At 45.8% G+C, this 27,653-nt stretch overlaps 1 protein-coding gene across 2 annotated transcripts in view; it reads right to left on the bottom strand.

The window, feature by feature from the left end:
* Nucleotides 1-27,653, bottom strand: part of LOC139240186 (NAD(P) transhydrogenase, mitochondrial-like) — a 286,175-nt gene that overhangs the window by 90,797 nt on the left and 167,725 nt on the right. For both annotated transcript variants that reach the window (XM_070868615.1, XM_070868624.1), the window contains exons 11-15: nucleotides 21,511-21,672; nucleotides 19,815-19,925; nucleotides 9,723-9,868; nucleotides 5,358-5,553; nucleotides 3,998-4,231 (exon numbers count right to left, since the gene is read on the bottom strand). In XM_070868615.1, coding sequence (XP_070724716.1) covers nucleotides 3,998-4,231; nucleotides 5,358-5,553; nucleotides 9,723-9,868; nucleotides 19,815-19,925; nucleotides 21,511-21,672 — 849 coding nt within the window. The remainder of the gene's footprint in view (nucleotides 1-3,997; nucleotides 4,232-5,357; nucleotides 5,554-9,722; nucleotides 9,869-19,814; nucleotides 19,926-21,510; nucleotides 21,673-27,653) is intronic.

Here is a 27,653-nt window from a genome sequence, read left to right as displayed (position 1 = left end):
TCAAATTTGAGCTGGAAACCGATCACAAGCCCCTCATCCCTGTTCGCTGAAAACAAGAGGATAAATACTAATGCCTCAGCCCACATACAAAGATGGGCACTCGCGCAATCAGCGTATAACTATAGCATCTGCCACAGGCCAGGCACTGAGAACTGTGCGGATGCTCTCAGTCGGCTACCATTCCCCACCACGGGGGTGAAAATGGCACAGCCTGCAAACTTGTTGATGGCGGCGCAGCCCGCAGACTTGTTGATGGTCATGGAAGCGTTTGAAAATGATAAATCACCTGTCACGGCCCGCCAGATTAGGACTTGGTCCAGCCAAGATCCTCTGCTGTCCCTAGTTAAAAACTGTGTACTGCATGGGAGCTGGGCCAGCATCCCCGTTGAAATGCAAGAGCTAATCAAGCCGTTCCAGCGGCGAAAGGACGAGCTGTCCATTCAGGCAGACTGCCTGTTGTGGGGTAACCGCGTAGTGCTACCCAAAAAGGGCAGGGAGACATTCATCTCGGATCTTCACAGCACACAGTAATGATGAAGGCGATAGCCAGATCCCACGTGTGGTGGCCTGGTATCGACTCTGACTTAAGAGTCCTGTGTACGGCAATGCAGCATGTGTGCTCAGTTGAGCAATGCGCCCAGAGAGGCACCACTAAGTTTGTGGTCCTGGCCGTCCAGACCATGGTCGAGGATCCATGTCGACTATGTAGGCCCGTTTCTCGGTAAAATGTTCCTGGTGGTGGTGGATGCTTTTTCAAAATGGATTGAATGTGAAATAATGTCGGGAAGCACCGCCACCACCACCATTGAAAGCCTGAGGGCCATGTTTGCCACCCAAGGCCTGCCTGACATACTGGTCAGTGACAACGGCCATGTTTCACCAGTGCCGAATTTAAAGAATTCATGACCCGCAATGGGATCAAACTTGTCACCTCGGCCCCGTTTAAACCAACCTCTAATGGGCAGGCAGAGCGGGCAGTACAAACCATCAAACAGAGCCTTAAACGAGTCACAGAAGGCTCACTCCAAACCCGCCTGTCCCGAGTACTGCTCAGCTACCGCACGAGACCCCACTCGCTCACAGGGGTGCCCCCGGCTGAGCTACTCATGAAAAGGACACTTAAAACCAGACTCTCGCTGGTTCACCCCAACCTGCATGATCAGGTAGAGAGCAGGCGGCAGCAACAAATTGTAAACGATGGTCACGCCACTGTGTCATGGGAAATTGATCTGAATGACCCTGTGTTTGTGCTAAACTATGGACATGGCCTCAAGTGGATCGCGGGCACAGTGATAGCTAAAGAAGGGAATAGGGTGTTTGTAGTCAAACTAGACAAATTGGACAAACTTGCAGAATTTTGCAGAAAGCACCTGGACCAAACGAGGCTGCGGTTCACAGACTGCCCTGAACAACCCACAGCAGACACGATCTTTTTCGAGCCCACAGCACACACCCAAAGGATCAACGACACCACGCCGGACCAGGAAATTGAACCCATCACGCCCAACAGCCCAGCAAGTCCAGACTCACCCAGCAGCCCTGCAGGGACAACAACACGCCAGCCCAGCGAGGGCACAGCCAACACACCAGAACAGACATTTGTACTGAGGCGGTCCACCAGGGAAAGAAAGGCTCCCGACCGCCTCACCTTGTAAATAGTTTTCACTTTGACTTTGGGTGGGGGGCAGGGGGGGGGGGGGGGGGAGTGATGTTGTGTATCTGTAAAGCATGCCACCAGGGAACGCATCCCCTGAAGTCCCAAGGGATCCCAGCATCCCTTGGGAGCACTGTATATAAGCCGGCCCCTAAGGCCTGTTACTCACTCTGGAGTGTCTTAATAAAGATTGAGGTCACTGTTACTTTAATCTCCCTGTGTGCAGTCTCATCTGTGTTAGGAACACAACAGAGTCCATGGTCAGATCAGCCATAATCTTATTGAATGGCAGAGCAGGCTCGAGGGGCCGTATGGCCTACTCCTGTTCCTATTTCTTATGTTCTTATGTTCTTACCTACAGAGAGATAAGTGTCTATTGACCATTGTTAAACAACAAAATAACTTTCATGTATATAATGCTTTTAACGAAAACTATCCAAAGTGCTTCACAGAAGATTAAAAAAAGATGGATGTCAAGCCAAACCAGGTATCAGGAGGGGTGACTGAAAGCTTGGTCAAAGAGGTGCATGTTAAGGAGGATTGGAAGGTGGACACGGAGGGGTTTAGGGACAGAATTCCAGAGCATGAACCTTAGGCGTCTGCCATTGATGGGGCGAAGATAGAAGGAATGCACAAAGTCAGAGGAACAGAGTGTTCAGGTGGGGTGGAGTGGGGGGATATTGCAGGGTTGGAGGAGGTTACAGATAGGGAGGGATGAGGCCATGCAGGGATTTAAACACAAGAATGAGAATTTTAAATTTGAGGTGTTGTGGCACCGGCAGCCATTGTCAGTCAGTGAAGGCAGGGTAAGGGATAGGATACAGCAGCAGAGCTTTGGATGAAATGAAGTTTTACAGAGGGTACAATAAATATCAACATCCATATATAACGGCAATGATTGAATAAACAAATTATCACTATTAATAAATAGTTTTCCAAATAAAACATGCTAATTTAATTTGATCAGATCACAACAAAACTAAATAAACACGTTATTTGATTTTAAATAAATACAGAAAATATATTCCAAATAACTAACTGATGGAAGTGCAAAAATCAGTTCCAGACCTCACTAAATAGCTGGCAGCAGCGACTGCCTGAGCTGTAAATAGCTTCCTATCTGACAGCAGTTTCCTGGGTGTTGCTGCGCTGCCCACGTCAAATCTATCGCGGCTCAACTTGCAGTTAAGTTTGTTACTCAACAGTCTCTCCCACTCTGCACCACCCATTGCTCACAGTAGAGGTACAGTAGTTATAGAAGTTAAAACTATTTTAGCAGTTTCTTATACAGGACTATGTTTGCGCAAAACTACTTGCATCCTAATACACAGCAAGGCGCCTGAGGACTGCACTGGGTAGCTGATCCAGCAATGTCTTGTAGGGCAACATGGTTGTGCACAAGAACATGTTGGAGCTCAAGAACATGTAGTGGCATTTTCAAAACTGAGAAAGCTGTTCCAAAGTTGAGATACAGGGACAAGTCAGAAATATGCCCATAAAATGAGCATTGTTGAGAAATCTGCCCCTCTGGGCAGCATCATACAAAGTCCAAATATTGCATTCATTCGTGCATTTTGAGATCAGGCAAGTGGACTGACTTTGAACCAACACTTTCAACTGTAGATCTTCCAACGATTCTTATTTTATTCCAATTCACCAATTTTGCATTCCTTCAAAGCCTGCGATTTTACAAATACACTATCTTGGTGTCACTCTCCGTTTTCACACATTTATGAGCATTTCAGTTCTGCAGATATTACAATCACTGGATCCTAGACGCTTCCTTTCTTCCACTTTGCGTGCCACATTTGAGGTCATGACTAAAAAGGTTAGATCCAGGACAGTCTATGGCCACTTTAACTGTGACAAACCGAGGAATTAATCCTGCACTACCTCTTAGGTTGTCCTCTGTGAGTGTCTCGGTAGTTGAAATTGCTCATGATTAAAATTGTGACCACTTTAGAAGGATCCCTGATCTGTAAAAACATTTTCCTGTCCTGGATGTCTGCAACAACAACCAATAATTATCTTCTATCCCTTACTATCCTTGACCTCAGATATATTCAGTTTACAACCCATAACAGCAATAGGGGGAGTGGGGAAACAGAGTATTTTATTTTCCTCTATCTGTTCTGCCTATAAATCTTGAACCCTCGAGGTGAAAAGATAGTGCTTTATTATGCAGAGTCTCCAGATCTGGATCAAAATGACAATAACCAACCTTTATTTGAAAATCTGATTCCGCTAATTAGCTTCTTCCTTCATTAGTTGGTTTAATTTTCTTTTTAAAGCACGATCTGGTGATTTTATATATATTTAAAAACCAGACAGCTCCAAACTCACCTTGTAATTTGCCGTAAGCGACAAGCGAGCCGCTGAATGTCACTCCACCGATGTAGGTGCCAAGGTAGGCTATGATCTTGGTCAAATTGTCTGCAGAGTCTGCAGCGAAGTGAGGATATTCCACCATGTACTCAGCCACACAGGTAAGCATGGCAGCTAAACCCACCAGACTGTGGAAAGCAGCAACCAGCTGGGGGAGGTCAGAGATCTGGATATGTCTGGCAATTCCTAGTCCTGTAGAACATTTTAGAAATAAATTAAATTTACAATACAGACTACCAAAATAAGCAGTTTGGATAAGAACAAGCTCCATTGCAGACTATAACAATACATTTCTCCCTCCATTCACTCTTCGTACCTTACATTGCTGGGATAAATAAGCTACTTCACTCGAAAAGACAATTTTTTTTTGTTCAAACCACAAAGAATTTGTCCATTCATGTATCATAGTGTTTATTATAATTTCAATACTTTTGTATTCACTTAAGGAAGTAAGTAGTTTTTAGCAGCAACCACCATCACCACAAACGTTTTTATCGCATCTTCAACATAACATCACATCGGGGAAAGATGGGCCAAGCCAGAGAGGATTTAGGAGAGCTGGCTGAAGTTTGGGCACAGGGAAGATTTTAAGCTTTACTTTTCATTTTAATTAAGCATAATTGTTACTGTAGTAATGGTGGGAGCAGCAAAAGTTTCTGTCGAGGCAGCACAACTGTATCAGCAACCTGCTCATGTTAACATAAGAAATAGGAGCAGGAGTAGGCCATTTGGCCCCTCGAGCCTGCTCCACCAAAGTTGGCTGGTGATCTACCTTAAAGTCTACAGTCAGGAGATGTAGGAGGAAAGAGTAACGGTATAAAGGAGCTCCAACAGATCAAATCGGGTTAGAATCAGTTACGCAATGACAGAATGAGGATGAGGACAGTGTTCACCAGTGCTGTTTATTCTCTGTGGTGCTGTACGTCATAAGAACAGAAGAAATATGAGCAGGAGTAGGCCATTTGGCCCCTCGAGCCTGCTCCGCCATTGAAAAAGATCATGGCTGATCTGATCATGGACCTAGCTCCACTTCCCTGCCCGCTCCCCATAGCCCTTTATTCTCTTATCGCTCAAAAATCTGTCTATCGCCGCCTTAAATATATTCAATGACCCAGCCTCCACAGCTCTCTGGGGCAGAGAATTCCACAGGTTGACAACCCTCTGAGAAGTCATGCATGTGGTAGGACTTGCCTGTCCTCTCCCTCTTTCTCGATCCTCCAAATAATTTTGATTTATTTAAAAGGTACATCGCTTTAAAGCAGGAAGAGCAAAAACAATCCTTCCTTGTCTCCCCTACCCAGACAAGCAAAATACTCACCAATAGTGCCACCAAGAGCCATCGCACCTGACATCTGAGCCAGCAGTTCAGGAGAAGGTTTAAGGCCTCCAAGTGTAGCAGCAATGCCTCCGGCCACGCCAATCATTCCCAAAGCATTGCCAAGACCAGCAGTTTTTTGAGTGGACAGTCCAGCCAAAGCTCCAACACAGCACAGGCCTGATCCAAGATACATCATCTAAAGAATAATAATAGAAACATAGAAACATAGAAACATAGAAAATAGGTGCAGGAGTAGGCCATTCGGCCCTTCTAGCCTGCACCGCCATTCAATGAGTTCATGGCTGAACATGCAACTTCAGTACCCCATTCCTGCTTTCTCACCATACCCCTTGATTCCCCGAGTAGTAAGGACTTCATCTAACTCCTTTTTGAATATATTTAGTGAATTGGCCTCAACAACTTTCTGTGGTAGAGAATTCCACAGGTTCACCACTCTCTGGGTGAAGAAATTCCTCCTCATCTCGGTCCTAAATGGCTTCCCCCTTATCCTTAGACTGTGTCCCCTGGTTCTGGACTTCCCCAACATTGGGAACATTCTTCCTGCATCTAACCTGTCTAACCCCGTCAGAATTTTAAACGTTTCTATGAGGTCCCCTCTCATTCTTCTGAACTCCAGTGAATACAAGCCCAGTTGATCCAGTCTTTCTTGATAGGTCAGTCCCGCCATCCCGGGAATCAGTCTGGTGAACCTTCGCTGCACTCCCTCAATAGCAAGAATGTCCTTCCTCAGGTTAGGAGACCAAAACTGTACACAATACTCCAGGTGTGGCCTCACCAAGGCCCTGTACAATTGTAGCAACACCTCCCTGCCCTTGTACTCAAATCCCCTCGCTATGAAGGCCAACATGCCATTTGCTTTCTTAACCGCCTGCTGTACCTGCATGCCAACCTTCAATGACTGATGTACCATGACACCCAGGTCTCTTTGCACCTCCCCTTTTCCTAATCTGTCACCATTCAGATAATAGTCTGTCTCTCTGTTTTTACCACCAAAGTGGATAACCTCACATTTATCCACATTATACTTCATCTGCCATGCATTTGCCCACTCACCTAACCTATCCAAGTCGCTCTGCAGCTTCATAGAATCCTCCTTGCAGCTCACACTGCCACCCAACTTAGTGTCATCATCGAGGCAATTTATAACATCAGGTGGAGAAAGATTTGCATTCATGTAGCATCTTTCACATCCTCAGGATGTCCCAAAACATTTCACTGCCAAAGAAGTACCTTTGACGTGTAGTCCCTGTTGTTTTGTAGGCAAACACATCACAATATGTACACAGCAGGGTCCCACAAACATCAAGAACAGCAAATACCCCTAAAATAAGAGCAGATTGTTTCCAGGATTATCGTGCTACTATATAACACTTCATAAAATATACTGGCTTCAGAGTCTTCCAAATAAAACTATTAAAGCACTACCTTTAAATTATAAAATATTTTTCCTCAATGTCAATGGATTCATTATATGTATTAGTGTACAGGAATAGAACGAACACACCCTCACCACAGCCCCCCCCCGCCCTCTTACCCCTCCGCCCCCTCACACACCCCCCACCCCCGCATCACACTCACCGCCCCCACATCACACCCCACCCTCCTCACACCCCCTTATCACACCCGCCCCGCATCACACCCCCGCCCACTCACACACCCCCCACCCCTGCATCACACCCCCCCTCCTCCCCCCCCCATCACACCCCTCCCGCAACACACCCCCCACCTCCACATCACCACTCCCCCCATCACAGTCCACCCCCGCTTCACCCATCCCCCTCCGCATCACACCCCCTGCTCCTGCAGCACAACCCCCACCACATCCCACTCCCACATCACACCCCCCATATCAACCCCCCTCCGCATCACTCCCCCTGCATCACACCCCCCTGCATCACACTCCCGCATAACCCCCCCCACATTACCCCCCCCGCCACCGCGTCAACCTGCCCCCCTGTATCACACCCGCCCCCGCATCACACCTCCCCCGCATCTCACCTCCCTGTATCACACCCCACCCCCGCATCTCACCCCCCGCATCACACCTCCCCCGCATCACACCTCCCCCGCATCTCACCCCCCCGCATCACACCTCCCCCGCATCTCACCCCCCGCACGCATCACACTCCCGCATCATACCTCCCCTGCATCTCACCCCCCGCATCTCACCCCCCCCCGCATCACACCCCCCCACCCGCATCACACTCCCGCATCGCACCTCCCCCGCATCACCCCCCCCCCCGCCCGCATCACACTCCCGCATCTCACCCCCCCCGCATCTCACCCCCCTGTATCACACCCCACCCCCGCATCTCACCCCCCCGCATCACACCTCCCCCGCATCACACCCCCCGCACGCATCACACTCCCGCATCACACCTCCCCCGCATCTCACCCCCCACATCTCACCCCCCCCGCATCACACCCCCCCCACCCGCATCACACTCCCGCATCACACCTCCCCCGCATCGCCCCCCCGCCCGCATCACACTCCCGCATCTCACCCCCCTGTATCACACCCCACCCCCACATCTCACCCCCCCGCATCACACCTCCCCCGCATCACACCCCCCGCATCACCCCCCCCCGCCCGCATCACACTCCCGCATCACACCTCTCCCGCATCTCACCCCCCCGTATCACACCCCACCCCCGCATCTCAACCCCCCCGTATCACACACCACCCCCGCATCTCACCCCCCCGTATCACACCCCACCCCCGCATCTCACCCCCCGTATCACACCCCACCCCCGCATCTCACCCCCCCGCATCATACCTCCCCCGCATCTCACCCCCCCGTATCACACCCCACCCCCGCATCTCACCCCCCCGTATCACACCCCACCCCCGCATCTCACCCCCCCGTATCACACCCCACCCCCACATCTCACCCCCCCGCATCACACCTCCCCCGCATCTCACCCCCCCGTATCACACCCCACCCCCGCATCTCACCCCCCCGTATCACACCCCACCCCCACATCACACCTCCCCCGCATCACCCCCCCCGCCCGCATCACACCTCCCCTGTATCACAACCTCCGCCCCCACATCACCCCCACCCGCATCACCCCCCCCACATCACACCCCCCGCCACTGCGTCAACACCCCCGTATTACACCCCACCCCCGCATCTCACCCCCCCGCATCACATTCCCCGCATCACCCCCCGCCCCCGCATCATACCCCGCCCTGCATCACCCCCCGCCCTGCATCGCACCCCACCCTGCATCACACCCCACCCCCGCATCACACCCGTCCCCAAATGCTTGAGCAAATCAGGAATAGTAAATTTCAATCAGGTTTTCAAGCAGCTGAATCATTTTTCCGTGCATTTTAGTGTCGCATGATTCTCCTGCATTTCGGCAAACATGTTAATTCACAGATACAAGCTCAAGTATAAACTCAACCCAGAGCTCAAAGAGGGACTAGGAATAAGTAAACAATGGAATTAGGACCGTGAGGTCGGGAATATGACAACATTATTTGACTTGATTTTCTCTTTCATTGCTGACACAGCCCTGAAGCTACAGTTTAATTGTGGTGAGTCTGTTTTTCACTTTGCTGTATTTATAAAACATGACAGTACTGCAATTGCTCTTTCCTTTGCTACTTAAAACATGAAGGACTATGATATCAGCCTATATTCTTTATGCATGTGTAAATATATGGAACTTCACATATCCTTTACTGTACACTTAAACTACGAGGAGAGATTACGCAAACTAGGGTTGAATTCCCAATAATTTAGATGGTTAAGGGGTGATTTGATTAAAGTTTTCAAGATATTAAGGGGAACAGGGTAGATATTGAGAAACTATTTCCGCTGCTTAGGGAATCTAGGACTACGGGACACAGCCGAAAAATTAGAGCCAGGCCTTTCAGGAGTGAAATTAGGAAACACTTTTACACGCAAAGTGTGGAAGAAGTTTGGAACTCTCTTCCACAAACGGCAGTTGGTGCTGGGTCAACTGTTAATTTTAAATCTGAGACTCACAGATTTCAGTTAACCAGGGGTATTAAAGGATATGGGGCAAAGGCGGATATATGGAGTTAGGTCACAGATCAGCCATGATCTCAATGAATGGCGCAACAGGCTCAAGGGGCTAAATGGCCTACCTCTGTTCCTATGTTCTATGTTCCTATAAATGGAAGTTATTGTTGTGGTTGATATTAAGTGTTCCACTACTTGGTACTAACACCCGCAAGAGTACAAGATACAGGTTAATAAAGTTAACAAAAAAGGATAAGGAAGCTTAAAAGTTGCACACAAACAAAAAAGACAAAAGTAAACCTGGTTTTGAGTAGCAGATTTACAGATTCAATTCACAGAAGTGTCTCACCTGTTCAACAGAATAACCACTGTTCAATGCAAGTGCATAACCTCCAACAAAAGCCCCACTGGGCAACAGATACAGATAGTTATACTCTGGGGGATCAGTGGGTCGTTTAAACATATCCAACATCTTCTTAGTGACTAAGAAACCACCTGAAAACCACCAAAGAAGTGAAATCATCAGGCAATTCAACAGATTCATGCCCTGTTGGTTCTATGTTATAAACACAATTGAAAGTACTAGGAAGGAATTGCACAATACAACAACAGTTAAAGCCTTTTCTGGAGAAATCTTTTCTCCAAAGCTCAATATTTTGGGCATTAGAAACTTCAATTACAGAGAAAAAATAGGCAATTGAAAAAAATTCAGAAAGCCCTTTGAGCGATTTGTGGAAACTCGGTGGCCAGATGCACAATCACATTACGATTTAGTCTCAATAAAAAATAGAGTCTATTGTGTGTCATACGGCACAACACCTTTAACATTGAAAAGGCCCAGCATGAAACCACCTGCAAAACAAACAGGTTTTGCAGGTGATTATAATGAGTTTCAATAAATGTGCGGCCCCAGATACCGAATTTAAAACATTTATAAAAACAATGTGTTAAAAGTTTTATGTCTGCACACACTTCCTGTCCTCGCCACTTGATGTCCTACAGTCACATTGTAGTGTCAAATATTTTCATTATTAATTCCTGTGTCCACTTTTATAAATAACAGACTAGTGAACATGGCAGATGAAATTTAATGTAGAGAAGTGTGAAGTGATACATTTTGGGAAGAAGAATGAGGAGAGGCAATATGAACTTAATGGTACAATTTTAAAGGGGGTGCAAGAACAGTGAGACCTGAAAGAAAGACTTGCATTTATGTAGTGCCTTTTGGAGTGTAGTCACTGTTATAACCTGGGGGTTTACGTACACAAATCTTTGAATGTGACAGGACAAGTTGAGAAGGCTGTTAAAAAAGCATATGGGAGCCTTAGTTTTATTAATAGAGGAATAGAGTATAAAAGCAATGAAGTTATGCTAAACCATTATAAAACACTGGTTAGGCCCCAGCTGGAGTATTGGGCTTTAGAGAAAAAGGTTTTCCTCGCAAAGGCTCTAAATTCTAGGTTCAATTCTGGGCATCACACTTTAGGAAGGATGTCAAGGCCTTGGAGAGGGTGCAGAAGTTACCAGAATGGTACCAGGGATGAGGGATTTCAGATATGTAGAGAGACTTGAGAAACTGGGGTTGTTTTCCTCAGAACGGAGAAGGTTAAGAGGAAATTTGACACAGGTGTTTAAAATCATATATGGTTTTGATTGAGTAAATAAGGAGAAACTGTTTCCACTGGCAGAAGGGTCGGTAACCAGAAGACACAGATTTAAGGAGATTGGCAAAAGAACCAGAGGTGACATGAGGAAACATTTTTTTACACAGCAAGTTATGATCTCAAATGCACTGCCTGAAACGGTGGTGGAAGCAGATTCAATAGTAACATTCAAAACAGAATTGGATAGGTACTTGAAACAAAAAACAATTACAGGGCTATGGGGAAAGAGCAGGGGAATGGGATTAATTGGATAGCTCTACCAAAGAGCTGGCACAGGTATGATGGGCGAAAGGACTCCTTCTACACTGTATCATTCTATGATTCTGTAATAATGGAAAACACTCCTTTAAACTGTTAAATCTCATTACGCAATCTGGGTTGTATAATCGGGCTACTGGGTTGCCACAGTTTTCTCAACATGCTCTCTTAATTTAGTTTTAGCTGCAATTTTTTCTTCAGTAACTGAAATTCTAATGCCCAAAACATGAGTTTCACTAATATAAAAATTATATATATATCTATATATTTCACAACAACATCAGTCGAAAAGGCATTCGATAAGGTGCCACACAAAAGGTTACTGCAGAAGATAAAGGTATGCGTAGTCAGAGGAAATGTATTAGCATGGATAGAGAATTGGCTGGCTAACAGAAAGCAGAGAGTCGGGATAAATGGGTCCAATTCGGGTTGGAAATCGGTGGTTAGTGGTGTGCCACAGGGATCGGTGCTGGGACCACAACTGTTTACAATATACATAAATGACCTGGAAGAGGGGACAGAGTGTAGTGTAACAACATTTGCAGATGACACAAAGATTAGTGGGAAAGCGGGTTGTGTAGAGGACACAGAGATTTAGATAGGTTAAGTGAATGGGCTAAGGTTTGGCAGATGGAATACAATGTCGGAAAGTGTGAGGTTATCCACCTTGGGAAAAAAAACAGTAAAAGGGAATATTATTTGAATGGGGAGAAATTACAACATGCTGTGGTGCAGAGGGACCTGGGGGTCCTTGTGCATGAATCCCAAAAAGTTAGTTTGCAGGTGCAGCAGGTAATCAGGAAGACGAATGGAATGTTGGCCTTCATTGTGAGAGGGATGGAGTACAAAAGCAGGGAGGTCCTTCTGCAACTGTGTAGGGTATTGGTGAGGCCGCACCTGGAGTAATGCGTGCATTTTTGGTCACCTTACTTAAGGAAGGATATACTATCTTTGGAGGGGGTACAGAGACGATTCACTAGGCTGATTCCGGAGATGAGGGGGTTACCTTATGATGATAGATTGAGTAGACTGGGTCTTTACTCGTTGGAGTTCAGAAGGATGAGGGGTGATCTTATAGAAACATTTAAAATAATGACAGGGAAAGACAAGATAGAGGCAGAGAGGTTGTTTCCACTGGTAGGGGAGACTAGAACTAGGGGGCACAGCCTCAAAATACGGGGGAGCCAATTTAAAACCGAGTTGAGAAGGAATTTCTTCTCCCAGAGGGTTGTGAATCTGTGGAATTCTCTGCCCAAGGAAGCAGGTGAGGCTAGCTCATTGAATGTATTCAAGTCACAGATAGATAGATATTTAACCAATAAGGGAATTAAGGGTTACGGGGAACGGGCGGGTAAGTGGAGCTGAGTCCACGGCCAGATCAGCCATGATCTTGTTGAATGGTGGAGCAGGCTCGAGGGGCTAGATGGCCTACTCCTGTTCCTAATTCTTATGTTATATTCTTATTTTCTTATTACATTTATCCACTGAATTTGTTTATGTGCCTTTCAATGTCTTCATTATAGTTTTACTTAAAGTCCTCAATATCTCTCATAAGCCTCTGCTTAGAGTTAATTCTTTAGCCCAGGTCTGTGTTGCTGTGAGCTGAATTTGGATTGTGCAATCTGAGCACGTGCAGTGCACCTAACCTCCCAGGATGCATCAGCACCAGTCAGTTATACCGAGGAACATTTTTTCTTTAGCGTCTAGCAGTTTCTGCTCAAAAGTTTCTCAACAGTATTTGAAGAAAAACTTCAGGACATATTTCAAAAGCTTTAGTGAGGTCAAATTCATAATTGAGTAATTTTTTTTTACAGAAAGAGTGTGTGTGATTCAGAGAAAATAAATCAGTGTTTACACACCTATTGTAACCTTTGTTTCGTATTCTAGAAATATTAGAAAGTAGAACAGTATCATTGGAGAGAGGGGGAGGAGAGCATGTGCTAGCCAGCTTTCTTCATATAATGGCACTTGAATTGTCAAAAAGGGCAGCTGAACTTTGAAGCCAGCTAATTCCCTCACCTCTGTTCTGTTGACAGTTAGAGAAGGTTGGTGCTAATGGCTTATTTCTGTGAGACAGAGATTCCAATTTCTAACACCTATGAGAGAGGGAGAAAGAGAAACACACAAATAGAGAGAAACGGAGGCTGGCAAGTTCCTTTGCTCGTACTAAGTTTATTTTTTACTGAAAGTACACAAAGCCTCTTTGATGGAAACAGAGGGCGGGAGTACGGAAAGGAGGTAAGGTGGTTGAGTTTGAGGGTTCTTCTGGCCTTTCACCACGTCACCCTGGAGAAAGCAAGTGGAAGTGGGGGAGTGGTAGAAGGATGGGGTAGTTGACAGTGGAGGGAAGGATAAAATCATCATAGAATCATAGAAATTTACAGCTCATCGTGTCTGTGCCGCCCAAAAGAGCTATCCAGCCTAATCCCACTTTCCAGCTCTTGGTGCATAGCCCAGTGGGTTACGGCACTTAAAATGCATATACAAGTACTTAAATGTGGTGAGGGTTTCTGCCTCTACCACTCTCTCAGGCAGTGAATTCCAGACCCCCACCACCCTCTGGGTGAAAAAAGGGGTTGAGCGCAGAGCTCAAAGGGGAAGAGGAAAGGTAGGGATGGACGATCAGAGCAAGGGGTGGGGGTGGAGAAGCAAGAATGAGGGAGGGGATGGGAAGGATAGATAATGCCCCAGTTTGTAGTACCTGTACCCTCAAAGGAAAACAAGATGCATGTTAAACAATTTTACAGAAATCAGACACTTTAAAGGTTTTGCTGATAACTAGTACTAGAGTATGTTTTACTAATGATTCCCCTTTTTAGATTCCCCCTCGCAAATGCAGTTTGTCCTTTTTAGTGTCTGTTTGCTGCTAAACTGCCAGAACACTTGGAGGTTTTATGCACTGTAAACAACAGCTGGCCACAACCTGCCGACAGGACTCTCAATTGTTGTTCTGTATCCAAAAAAAAAATTTGCATTTAATTAGTGCCTTTCACGACCTTGGCCCCATAGAAGTGCGCGACTTAACTTTTTCTTTATTTGAGGAACAACAAGACCTCCTTTTGGTGCCTCTCTATAATTGCCTGTCCAGCATCATGAGCTTTCTGGGAAGGGACCACAAAGGGCTGTGGCTGCTGGATCGTTGAATACATTCAAGGCTGAGATAGTCAGATTTTTGGACTCTCAAGGAATCAAGGGATATGGAGAAAAGTGGAGTTGAGGTTGAAGATCAGCCATGAGATTATTGAATAGCGGAGCAGGCTCGAGGAGTTGTATGGCCTATTTCTGCTCCTATTTCTTATGTTCTTAAGTTCCTATGAACTTGTGGGCATGAACTTATATCTACCATTTCATGGCACTATGTTCCAGTCTGTTACTTTAGAGGCGGAATCCTTAAAAAATATATATATATTTGTCAATTTCCGTGGTGTTTCATAGAGGAAGTACAGACTAAGTGCAGTCTTCAGGTGAAGCAGCAATAGAGGGTGGGGATTATTGTACCAGGATGCATTTTAGCCTTATTTTTATACATTACTTCATTTTTATATTATTATTTACAGTTAAATAGCAAACTTAATTGCAATTTGGGAAGCAGAGAAACTGTGTTGGTTGGAGCACAAGGAATTCTCTACGGTACAGGCTGAGGAGCTCAGATGCAGTGCTTCCACTGACAGGCGAGTGTAGTTACAACATGACAAATCTATTGGACAATTTCCATTATAAATGTGAACGTCGGATTTTATAATTGAAAAAGTTGGCAAGAAGTTCATGCAGATGCAAGATATTTTAATATAGATTGGCTGATCTCCTGTGATGCTGCATACGGAGAGTTGGAGAATATAGGGCTAGAACCTCCACTTTTTTTGCATGCTTAATGCCCACTTTACTGCTGAAATGACGTATAACGCCCAGATACCGCCCATTTTGGCACAATATGGAAACTAGTGGGCATTTTTCGTCAACTTATCTCCGAGCGTTACTTTCCCCATGTGGTTAACGCCGGGAAAAAAAATATTACCCCCCGCCCACTTTTTTGGGGAGGAATCATCAGAATGGGCGAATTCAACGCCCATAATATCACCCAGCGTTACTTTCCGCACAGAATTAACGCCGAAATTCAATAATACCACCCACCCACTTTTTTTTGGTGTAAAGAGCACATTTGGCGAAACTAACGCCCAGGAGATCACCCACCGTCACCTTCCCCACCTCGCACACATATCGCCCACAATATCGCTCACCCAAAAAATCGGCCACAAAAAGTGGAACTGTTCTGAACGAACGCCAGTGGTGTGGCTGGCATTTTTAAAATCCCACTCTTACGTGAGGAGCTGAAATCTGAACGATTTGCCTGAAAGAGCGTTGATGTGAGTGACAACGCTGACACACTGCTGTGTGGGTGCAACTCAGACATCAATGGTGCCCATCACCTTGGTGCCAGTTAAAGTTTGCATAGAAACATTGAAACATAGAAAATAGGTGCAGGAGTAGGCCATTCGGCCCTTCGAGCCTGCACCGCCATTCAATAAGATTATGGCTGATCATTCCCTCAGTACCCCTTTCCTGCTTTCTCTCCATACCCCTTGATCTCTTTAGCCTTTGATTGTTGTTAAGTTGTATTTAACCCTTTCATGTTAAGGAATCAACAGTGTGTAATGGTGCAGCTATCTGAGACAATGTACAACAAGGTTATGTTCAATAACAAAAATTTTATACCAACATTGGTCTGAAATCATAAGTATCACAGGCAATAACACCCAATCCCTGCGCACACCCCATTTTTTCCATCATTGACATCAATCGCATGTTCAACCTGTCCAGCAACACAGAATACAAAGGCAAAGCAGGAGCATGGTCCCCAGCCCCCATATATTGCGGTGCCTCATTGCGGGAGGATGAAGGCAGATGCGATCGTTGCACGGGTACGGGAGTGGGGGGTGCCGAGGGGGCAACATTCTCTGATGCAGAAGCAGGATCTTGGTCCTTGCTCCCATCTGTCGTTCGCAGTGGTGGTGCGGAACCTAGGGGTGGAGTGCCACGCTCGGGGACCACTGGGAGGCCTGCGGCGGCAGTGATCCTGGCTATCGCATCCAGGGCCTCAGCCATCCGCGGAATGTATTCGGTCATGGTGGCCAGCTGTCGGGATATGCCCCTCAATGCTTCAATGAGCTGGTCACCAATGTCTACAGTCCTCCTGGACAACTGGACCATCTCTCCGTTGTAATGTGGCACTCGTGGAACAGACCTGCCGTGTCCACAAGGCCTCCGCGGGGTCGGCGCTGTCCTGAGGACAAATGGGGTGCCCTGCGGTGAGGTGCTTGGGGTCGCTACCTCCAGAGTGGTGGCGGGAATGACCGGAGGACCACTAGATGGCCTTGGGGTGGAATGGCTTCTGGAGCGTGGCAATGAAGGTTCTTCGAAGTCCACGCTCTCATCCGTGGAGAACAGACCCAGCGGATTGACGGGTGAGAATCGGAGCTCCTCAGCACCAGATGTAGGATCGTCCGCCGACTCCTGCCCCGCGCCCCCACCTTCTGGCCTCTGTGGTCTTGCCTGGGGCCACGCTGCTGGCTGAGCTGCAAAACACAAATGAGGTTATTAGAGGAGAAGGGGGTGCTAGGGTGACACGGTGAGTCCAGCACTACACACAGCACATGCACGACAAAAGCACCACCACTCTCAAAATCATCACAGACATCACATTTCATGACCATCAACACATTTGTATTGCAATGATTTTCATTAGGCCATCATTATTTCTATGACAATTTTAGAAATCATCGATCATATATGATTAGTCGGATATGAGTGAGTGTGGCATCTATTGACTTTAGATCATGCAATGGTGTAAACTTTACTCATGTGGCATCGCTTCAAGGTCTGCAGATGCGTCCGTGGCTGTCCGGGTGTGCTTCCCCACGAGTGCGAGCACCTGCTCCTCCATCTCAGTGATATCGCTGGGGACTGGTGACCCCCCACCCGTTCGCCTCTGCACGGATCTCATCGTCGATAGCTTCTTCTGTAAAAGGTGACAGGACGACATGACATGAGATCATTGCGTGATATCATTGATAGATATTGTCACAGAGACTGATACAATACATAACCGACAGATGTAATCATCATTATTATGAAAATTATCCTTCATTACCTGAAGACGTGCACCGTGACAGCAGGCTTTGAGTAAAACATTCCCGGTAAAAATGAAAGACCTCACATCTGCTGATAGTCACTCATGACTGTTACAAATCAAATTATATAAATACATAAGTACATGTAAATCAATGTAATACTTACTCTTGCAGATCCCACAAGGTCGTTCCATCATTTGCGGCATTGGTTGCCCTCACGCACCTCATTGGTCTCTCCAGCGTCAGTCTCCACAGCATGCTGTGATGCCTCCTCCTCTCTCTCCATTATAGAGCAAATTCGGTCACAGCTACTTTTTGTTTGCCTACTTGCTGTGAAGCTCTAAAGTCTCCCTCCTTCCTCCCAAACAGCCACACCACATCCAGACACGCTTTCCGTCCCTCTGAGCTCCGTCTCTCTCTGTCTCCTCTTCTGCGCATGTTATGATGACCCTTGACCTCCAGAATCGCGGGAATCGAGCGTTGCCATGCCGTTGCTAAGGACGGCCACACTTTACGGTAGAAAGTCAAAAAAATGTAATGCTACTGCCCATTTGATATCGCTCGCGGTAATGCCCATTTTCAAAAGTGGAAACTAGGTGTTTTGAGAATGGGCGAGAAGCCGGCGATCTGAAAACCCTTTTTTAACACCCACGCCCAAAATAACACCCATTTTTGGGCAATAACCACAAAAGTGGTTCTAGCCCATGATCTCTCATTTATCTATCGCTTTTGTCTTTGTATTACTGTCTCTCTTCCTCTTCTCTCTTCCTTTTATCCTGCCTCTGTTTTTCTCTTGTTTTTCTCCCTTTAATTCTTTTTGCTTCTGTCTCTCTCTTTTTCTTCATTCCTTCTGAATGGGGGACATGGCATAGTATGGGGGAGAAAGGAGCCACTAATGGTTGGAGGTGTGGGATGCAGAGAATTTGGCCCTCAGCAGTCCCTTGCTGTTCCCCGAGAGCGAGTTGCGTACTTCTATGTGGGCGCTATAGACATACAAATTTTTGGGGGGGATACAGGATAACAATTGAGAGTCCTGTCGGCAGGTTGCGGCCAGCTGTTGTTTACAGTGCATAAAACCTCCAAGTGTTCTGGCAGTTTAGCAGCAAACAGACACTAACAAGGACAAACTGCATTTGCGAGGGGGAATCTAAAAAGGGGAATCATTACTAAAACGCACTCTAGTACTAGTTATCAGCAAAACCTTTAAACTGTCTCATTTAATTTCTATAAAATTGTTTAACATGCATCTGTTTTCCTTTACAAGAATGATTAAGGATACTTCAAACTGAGGTATTATCTTTATGCAGCATCAATGTATATACATGTACAAGAAAATACACTCAGCACTTATGCTGTTAAAATAGGAGTGGGTGCTAACAGTCTGACATAAAGATTAAAACAGGAAATGAGTTTAAGATTAGCTAAATATTTTGATTTCTTGTCAACAAAAATTTGCATTGTTGTGACACCAACAATGTAGTAAATGTCGCAAAAGACTCGTATTTATATAGCGCCTTTCAATCTCAAGACTTCCCAAAGTGCTTTTCAACCAATGAAGTACTTGTGAAGTGTAGACACTTCTGTAATGTAGAAAATGCGACAGCCAATTTGTGCACAGCAAGCTCCCACAAACAGCAATGTGATATTTACCAAAAATCTTTCTGTTTTTGCAGTATTGCTAGTTGATCAAGGTACTTCAGAGGTGAAAATCGCGCGGTTAACAGTGAAGCAAAATGTAGGGGTTTCGGGAGTGTTGCACTGTATAAAATATGGCTTAGATGGCTGAAGGCTCTGCCCCTGAAAATTGAGAATGCAAATGAAAGGCCACAGAGAGGCCACAGAGTTGGGGGAGGGAGGCGGGCGAGAGGCAATGGAAGGAGGAACTTACGGTGAGGGATGAGGAGTGATTGGAGGTTGATAAGAGAGCAGGATAGTTTTAGATGAGTTAAAGATTATGTAGACTGAAACTCAGGAGGACAGCAAGGAAAGGGCTGTAGAAATCCAGTTTGGAGATGGTGGGGGCAGGATGAGAGCTCCAAAAATAAAGGAAAAGATGATCGATGCTGGAAGATGCAGATATGCAGTCTTGTCGATGGATAGGATATTAGGTTTGATGCTCACTCAGAATCACAGGACAGTGCGGTAGCAGATAGATGAGTTGAACCTGAGAAATCAGCCAGGAAACATGGGTGTTCAGCTGTGGTGTTTGGTTTCACGGGGAATGAAAAGGATAGCTTCATCTTACCAATGTTGAGTAGAAAAAAATTTGTTTCTCTGTGACTTACTGTCGGCGAGGGAACTTGAATTATGCTAAATTGCTTTGGGAACCATTGTTAGGAACAGTTTATTTTGTTTAAACCAGATACATGGTACTCCTAAAAAGGTTCTCACCAGCAATATTAACTGAAGAAATGAAAGCTGCCATCAAAGCAAGACATTCAGGAGTGTTTCCTGGTGTATAACGTCCTCCCATCAGTGCCAACCCACCAACTGCAGTTAAACCTGTTGGAAATTGAGGGAGATGCAAGTTATCACCATCATACTCAAACAAAAAAGCAAATAAGAACCTTCCTTTTTAATGTGTCAGCATTTGCAAAGCCTTGACCTATGAAACTCATCAAACGTATACTAGGCCTGATTTTTTATCCCTGGCCTCTATGCCAATGCCACTTTAGCAGGACTTCTGCAAACCCCATCCCTGCGTCTCTAACCTAAGCTCATATCCCAGGTTGAGACGCATCAGACTTCTGTGGGTAGTCGATTACACTGCCCTCTGGGCGTGGAGCATGTCATAGCAGCTCAAAATGAGACACTCAACTGTATGCTGAGAACTAAAAGTTATTGTGCAAGTGACATATTCCCGGGAACTAAAAGTTATTGCGCAAGTGACGTATTCCCATCGATTGCATCATCATTACATTATCCCTGCCCATAGCGAGCTGGGCGCTTTGAACATCTGACTTAACTGCGAGTGGGAAATCCCAAAAGTAGCAGAGCAGCACCCCTCCCGAATTTTTACCTTCACTTGTTAGAGGCAGCCTGAAGCCAGAGGTAAATCAGCCCCACTGAAAAAGGATAATTTAGCGATTACTCCAGTACATTACTTAAGAGATTATAAAATATATATAGACTGTCACTCGCCCAGTTTATGACATCACCTCAGCCCCTCCGCCTGTAATAAATATAAACAGAGTATGTAACTTTTCATCAAGCTTCAGGCTTTAAGGAAGGCCGGTCAGTTAAACTATTTTCCTCTTTCAAATGTTGATCAAGCATTTTCTCCAGCATATTCTGCCTTTATTTAAAATTTCCCGCATATGCATTCTTCGTATTCCTATATCTACCCACTTTTGGATTCAACAACAAAAACAACTACTTTTGGATTCAGTTATACTTTTAATTATTCTTATTTTTTATAACAAATATTTGAATTAAGAACAATGCTGTTGGATCATTCCATACAGAAATACACAAATTAAAAATTGTTCTTAAAAAATTCAAAGTGTGTATAGTTATGGTTCTGAATGAGCCTTTTTCAACAAGTGTGCGGATTGGAGAACTGGGCCCAGAGATCAGCCTGCCTGCTCTATGACTACTGATTTCTCATGAATTTTACGCTGTAGGAGAATTTACCTCATATTGTTCAGTCAGTGAGAGGTACCACCTAATTATATTTTAATAAAGTTTAACATCTCTCTTCATGTGAAAGATTAAAGTATGTAACTTACTGCAGTCTAAATTCCCAATGTAGTACCAAGACACAAAGTTAAACAAACAAACATGCAACCTGTCTAGAAATTCTCACAGTAACAGTTAACAGTAACAGTTGCTTCAAGGTCAACATATGGACAAAATTTACCCAAATGTTAATGCATAGATTAATTACCAACTGGCAAGCACATCCATTACAGGAAAACTAAAACCGCCCCTTGGACTGCAAATATTTTAATAAGTCGTCACATTCTGTAAACCCCTAAACTTCCATCCAAATATCCCATAGTGAATTATTAAAACAATCAGTAGAGACTCTCCTCAGGTTTTAGAAAATAAGTGACTGCGTTTTCTCATTAAATACTGAAGTGCCTACCTGAGATGGCATTAGTAACAGACATTAGCGGGGAGTGAAGGGCTGATGTGACTCCCCAAACCGTATGATAGCCAACAATTCCAGCCAGACCAAAAATAGTCACCATGTGAGTGAACGCAACATTAGGGGCAGAGATTCCGAGTCCCATCAAAGTCATTAGACCTGTGAATAAACATGAATATTAAAGTTGGTTCGTTAAAGCACTAACAAACGGGTTAGGGGTGGATGTGGGGTAAATGTGATGCACAGGAGCAATAAATGGAGGGGAAACTATTCAAAAGGCAAAGGCAGTGACTGAAGCCCTTTAAACAAAACAGCCACCACAAATTCCACGCTATATCATGTCTTTTTGCTCTTTGATCACATATTTGTTCACAAAGCTTGACTTTTTTAACAAAAGATTTTCTATTTCTGGATGACAGAAAGATTTTTTTATTACATATCAAAGTGGAGAAGTCAAGACAGCAAATTGAAGTGGCAATATGCACACACAAAAAGAAATAAAATGCAACAAATAACTCAAAACTTTTTTAAAAAACAGGTTTAGTAGCAAAAATTGACATCAATAATACATTGGGCCGAAAATTGTGGCCTCGCTGGGTCCATACGAAGTGCACATGTGCCCAGCGAGGCCTCGGAAAAGCTGGTTCTCGGGGCACGATGCACATGTGCCGAGAACCAGCTTTTCCAATCTGTCGAAATTTCTTTCGAGAAATACTATGCATCCCCGGGAGAATGACATCTGCGCGGGGGAGTTTGGGCTATTTGCCCAACTCATGCCCAGCGAATGTCCTTCAAACTTTTACGCCTGGTAAAAGCAGGCGCATAACTTATTTTTTACCAGCATAACACTTTTAAAACATAGAAAAATTACATTTAATCATTCATTTTTACTGTAAAAACCCTGTCCATTAGGTAAGTTTATTTTTAACCCTATTAAAACACATTAAAACATTTCCAAAAAATATATATTTTTCTAAAACATTTAATTACATTTAATTTCAATTAATTTTAAATATGTGAGGTGTTTTTTTAATTTATTATGCTGTGTTTCTTGTTTTAGGGAGTTATTCTCATTGATAGTAACGGGAGCTCGTACAAACGGAGTTCCCATTTTTACCAATGAGTATACAAGATAGTGATTGGTGGTCCAGGCCCTTGTGATTCCAGCAGATGCGTTCATATGCGCAGTGAATGAAGGCTTCAGACCGGAATCCTACGTTCGCCAGACCAACAGGTATTTTCGTAGATTTTTTTCGGGTCAGAGGCGTTCGTTCAAAGGAAGCCTCCGACCGCAATTTTCGGCCCATTGTGTGTTGAATAGGAAGTTTCCCTTCAATAGATGTGGCTGATGTAGGGTCTTCACTTTCTGATTAGCCCTCAATGGAAAATTGAGGGCTCCTGGAGACAGATCAGTTTGCTAACTTCTGAGCAGGTACCATCCATTTCCAATTAAAAGAATCATGATCATTGTGGCATCAATTAGTACAAGGTCAATGCATTTGTCACAAAAACTGTAAAAGGACAACTTAAACTGTCCCACTAGGTTCACGAGTCCTTCACTGGCAGCTACAGACAGCTGACACTGTCAATTCTGAAGCGTATCCCGTGATAGCTGGCTACAGCTTTAAAAGCCCAAGTTTCACCAAAGTGGAGCTGTAAAATACTGAACTAACCCGTGTGCTGCTAGTGATTTGCATCCTTGAAAATACAGCAAAGCCTGCAAAATTCACTTGTTTAGGAATGCTGAAAGTAAAATCTAATTGTTAGCAGCTTTAAATGTACATGCCCAAGTATCTCAGGAAAAATAAAAAATATTTATTTTAATATAATTTTCTTTCCATTTTCTTTTTCTAGATTTCATTTGTATTAATTCTGCAGATTCACATTTTACTTGCAAATAATTATGCTATTAAAGACGCTGGAGTAGAAATTCGGTACCGCCATTTTTGAGGTGGGCCCCGCATGAGAGAAATCTTTAACGCCTTGCTTTAGGTGTGGTTCCCAAACGTGAAATTCAATGTTGATGCCTAAAGAGTTGATAGCATCATAAAATCATGGCGTTGCACACTTACCTAGAGGCACTTTGCTGCGCTAAGTGGGCTGTTAAGCGTGGGCTCAACATCCGGGAGTTAAGCAGCATTTGGAGCTGTGCCAAACATAGTGGCACCACCTGGATTTCATTGAGGCGTTGATTGGGTGCCTCAATGCCTCATGGGTATATTTGTTTCCTACACATTCACTCAGAACTCTTTTTGGGAGAAAATTAAAAATTAAATCATTAAATTGTGTCCCCCCCGATCTGGGGGGACGCATTCACTCAGAAGCTGAGCATGGCAGACCCAGCAGCAGCTCGTCAGCGTCCCCATCGGTTCTCGGACGCCGCCCTGGATGCACTCCTTGTTGCCCATGAGAGACGGCGGCTACCATCCAGAGAGGCCTATGGAGGGAAATCTCACAACACGTTTCTGCAATTGACACGGTGGTCAGGACAGCCACTGAATGCCTACAAAAGTGGAACGAGATGATGGGGCTGGTGAGGGTGAGTATCTTATATTTGAACCGTCAAGATGCTAAGCTCTGAGCTCAATGTGCACTCTCTGCTCAATGTAGTGTTTGGGAATCCATGCTCTACGTGGGTGAGGCGAGATGGAAGGTTCCCATTTGAAGCCTCACCCACTGCAAGGGCCTGCATGTACTGCTAAGCTTACTACTCGGTGCTGCAAACCCACCCCGGATGTTGTTAACTCCTCAGTCTTCATATGCGTCTCGAAGACGGTAGCCTCCCCGTTACTGTTAGGTCCTGGCCCCCTAATTCAAGCATTGCCACGGCCAGTCCACACAGTGAGTGGAAGTTACATCGAACTGTGAAGACTCTCAGACAGTTAGATCTACTAAACTATGTAAGGCACTTGGGACACACTGACAGAAGAGCTCTAACTCAGACATTCTCTTTCATCTCACAGGACAAGCTCCCCCACAACTGCAGGGAGCAGATGCGGACCGGAGGAGGGGACCTGACCTGCAGGTCCTGAGTCTGTTCGAAGAACGCGCTCAGCCCTGATAGGTGTTCAAGTTGGTGCCATGGCGGTGGGTGAGGCCGACCCCACTAGGAACAGTGACAGTATGTGGAGTTCCTTTGCAGCATCTGGCAGGACACTTAGGCCGCATACTATAATCCTTCAGCTCTTTCCATGAGGCTGCCATTCTCGAATGCGGTTGGTGCTCCTGGCACCATCCCCTGCAGGGAACCATTCTTCTCTGGCTTTGTGCTTTCAGATGATGACTCAGACAGCCAGGGGCCTGAACGTCAGCCTTCCACTGCGGTGACGGTGCAGAAGACGAGGAGACGGAGGACGTGGACGTGACCAAGGATCCAGCGTCCTCACAGAGCGGGGCCAGCAGATTTTTGTAGGAAGGCGTGGTCGGGGAGATGAGGGTGGGTGAAGCTCCAGGACCCAGTGGCCTGCAGCAATACCACAGGGGAGGGGAGATTAGGGGGCCAGCTCCCCAGAGGGTGAGTGCGCGCCTGAGTGATGCTCAATAGCACTCTGATGATCAGGCCGACTTCGAGGATCTCGCCAGTCATTGCAAATGCACAGCGATCTGCAGAGTGTTTTGTCAAGGGTGCCCGAGAGTGTCGATGCACTTGCTTTGAGTGTGGTGAGGCCGCCTCAACAATTGTATTCGTGTCTCAGCAGCCCATTGAGCCCATCCTTGATAGATACCAATGGATGTTGAATGCTTCAAGTGACCATGGGGTCCCAGACATGGTGGCACGAGCTATGGCTGACGTGGCTGTAGCCATTGAGCACCAGGCCGATGCTATGGTCGGCCTGCAGAATGTTATGTCATCTGTGCGTGGTGGCATCAATCAGTTCTGTGGTGTGCTGCAGTCGCAGTTTGCCCTGATGCAGAGACAACTTAAATCCACGCAGGCACTGACCGCTGCCATTGTGTCTGGGGCCCCATCAGTTGCACGGGGATCTAACGTTGGCGAAGCATGGCAGCCATCTGTGCTCAGCCAGAAAGCTCCAGATGCTGAGGCTCTGCCCCGGGGGAGTAGCAGTGTGTCGGGCCTGTTGGAACGTGATGTCCTCTCTCAGGATGACATCATTCCACCCTTGCCTCTGCCGTTCTCTGCAACCCATCCACCACAGAGTGCTGACCCATGCTGAGGTGATGCAGTCTGCAGCCGGACCTTCCAGGGACCAATGTGGTGCAGAATGTACTCGGCCATCAGCTGTGGCAGCGGCACCAACACAGTGACCTTCTACCCGCCTTGCTGCAAGCACTGAGACCCCATTGAGGAGGAGCGGTAAGCCTGGGAGGGGGGGGGAGAAGGGAAGGGATGGGAAAGCACTGAGAAAGAGCCAGTAAATATGTGTGTGCCAGAAATGGTGACCTTGTTCAAATGTGAACTAATGTAAATAGTTGCAGTTGGATGAGCCAATAAAGAATTGTGTAATGCTGGCTAGAGATGCTGTCCTTGTTCCGTGATGAAGTAATGTGAATAGTTGCACGTGCATGTGGGTGATAATGTTTCAAGGGGACTGGTTTCAATTATTGTTTGCTGTGGATGATGGCATCCTTTAGTGCTTCTTTACAGCACACTATGGTGTTTTCTGTCAATTCAAATTTGTTTCATTTGTCATAATCTTGTGTTGCCATTTGTATGCACGGAGGCTTGGAGGGTGGGGCATGATGTCTTCAGTAGATGGCCAGGTGAAGAGAGTGGCCAGGTGAGGTGGGTCCCGCAATGCCACATGCGTACAATGGATAGCCTCCTGAACCATGGGGAAGCCCGCTATCCTGGTGAAGTCATGGCAAAGCTCAGCCACGTCTTCCCTGGACATGCTGAACTTGATCTAATCCACTCGTTTGCAGTAGAGAGCATCTGTAACCTGGTGAATGCAGCAATGTACTGCAAACTGTGAGAGACTGGAAGGAGCCAGTAGCATGGAAGTTGAGTGTTGCTGTCACTTTCACTACCACCGACAGCGAGGTCCTGGTGCTGATGTCAGCTGCCAGGTATGTCTACCGAAGGTCGCAAAGCTCCGTCACCACCTCTTTGCGGAGCCTCAGCCTTCTTAAGCACTGCTCCTCGGACATCTCAAGATAAGAGTAATGCGCACGGTAAAGCCTGCGTCTGTTCGGCCTTCTGCCCCACTGTCTGAGGTGTCTCCTCTGGGGAAGATCCACATTTGCCCTAAGTTGTCTCTGCAGCCGGCGCCTTTTAAGTCATCACTGCAGGACAACGTGGTGTACGATCACTGCCCCCATAACTTTGCAGAGGTCACAGCGAAATGCAACTTTCACACTCTTCCGATATCGAACTCAACAATGGCCCTGAAATTCTGGTCGAAGGCTTCCTTCGGACGAACGGCTCCGACCCAAAGTTTTTTTCCAAAGTACCCGGTAGTCCCGGAGACACCTTCGATTCCGGTCGGAGGCCTTCTTTTACCGCGCATCGCAGCATGCCCCTGTCTTCGAGACATGGATGGAGAAGTTGGAATCACATGGACCTGAACAACCAATCACGGTACAGTATTCTTATTGATAGTAATGGGAACTCCGATTTTACAAGTTACTATTACAATCAATGAGAATAACCCCCTAAAACACCCAAACACAACATAATAAATTTTTAAAAACACCTCACATATTTAAAATTAATTGAAATTAAAGTTAATTAAATGTTTTAGAAAAAAAAGTTTTTTTTAAATGTGCTTTAATAGGGTTTAAAATAACTTACCTTAATGGACAGGGTTTTTAACATAAAAATGTGTTTTTAAATTTAATTTTTATAGGTTTTAAAACTCTTACGCTGGTAAAAGTAGGCTACGCACCTGCATTACCAGGCGTGAAAGTTTCAAGTACATTCGCTGGGCTATTTGCCCAACTCATGCCCAATCTCACCCGCACGAATGTCCTTGCTGCAGGAATGCGGAAGATCTGTCAAGAGAAATCTTGGCAGATCGGAAAAGCCGGTTTTCGGCGCATGAGCAGTACGCCCCGAGAACTGGCTTTTGTAAGGCCTTGCTGGGTCCGTGCGCACTTCGTACGGACCCGACAAGGGCGGGATTTCCCACCCAATTTGCCCAAGATACTAATACTCAATCTGACGAGTCAACAGCACTACG

This window comes from Pristiophorus japonicus, chromosome 2 (assembly GCF_044704955.1).
Source record: "Pristiophorus japonicus isolate sPriJap1 chromosome 2, sPriJap1.hap1, whole genome shotgun sequence".
In the NCBI taxonomy this organism is placed as follows: domain Eukaryota; kingdom Metazoa; phylum Chordata; class Chondrichthyes; family Pristiophoridae; genus Pristiophorus; species Pristiophorus japonicus.
Note: the sequence above shows the minus strand (reverse complement) of the source record. Positions and strands in the feature narration are given on the sequence as shown.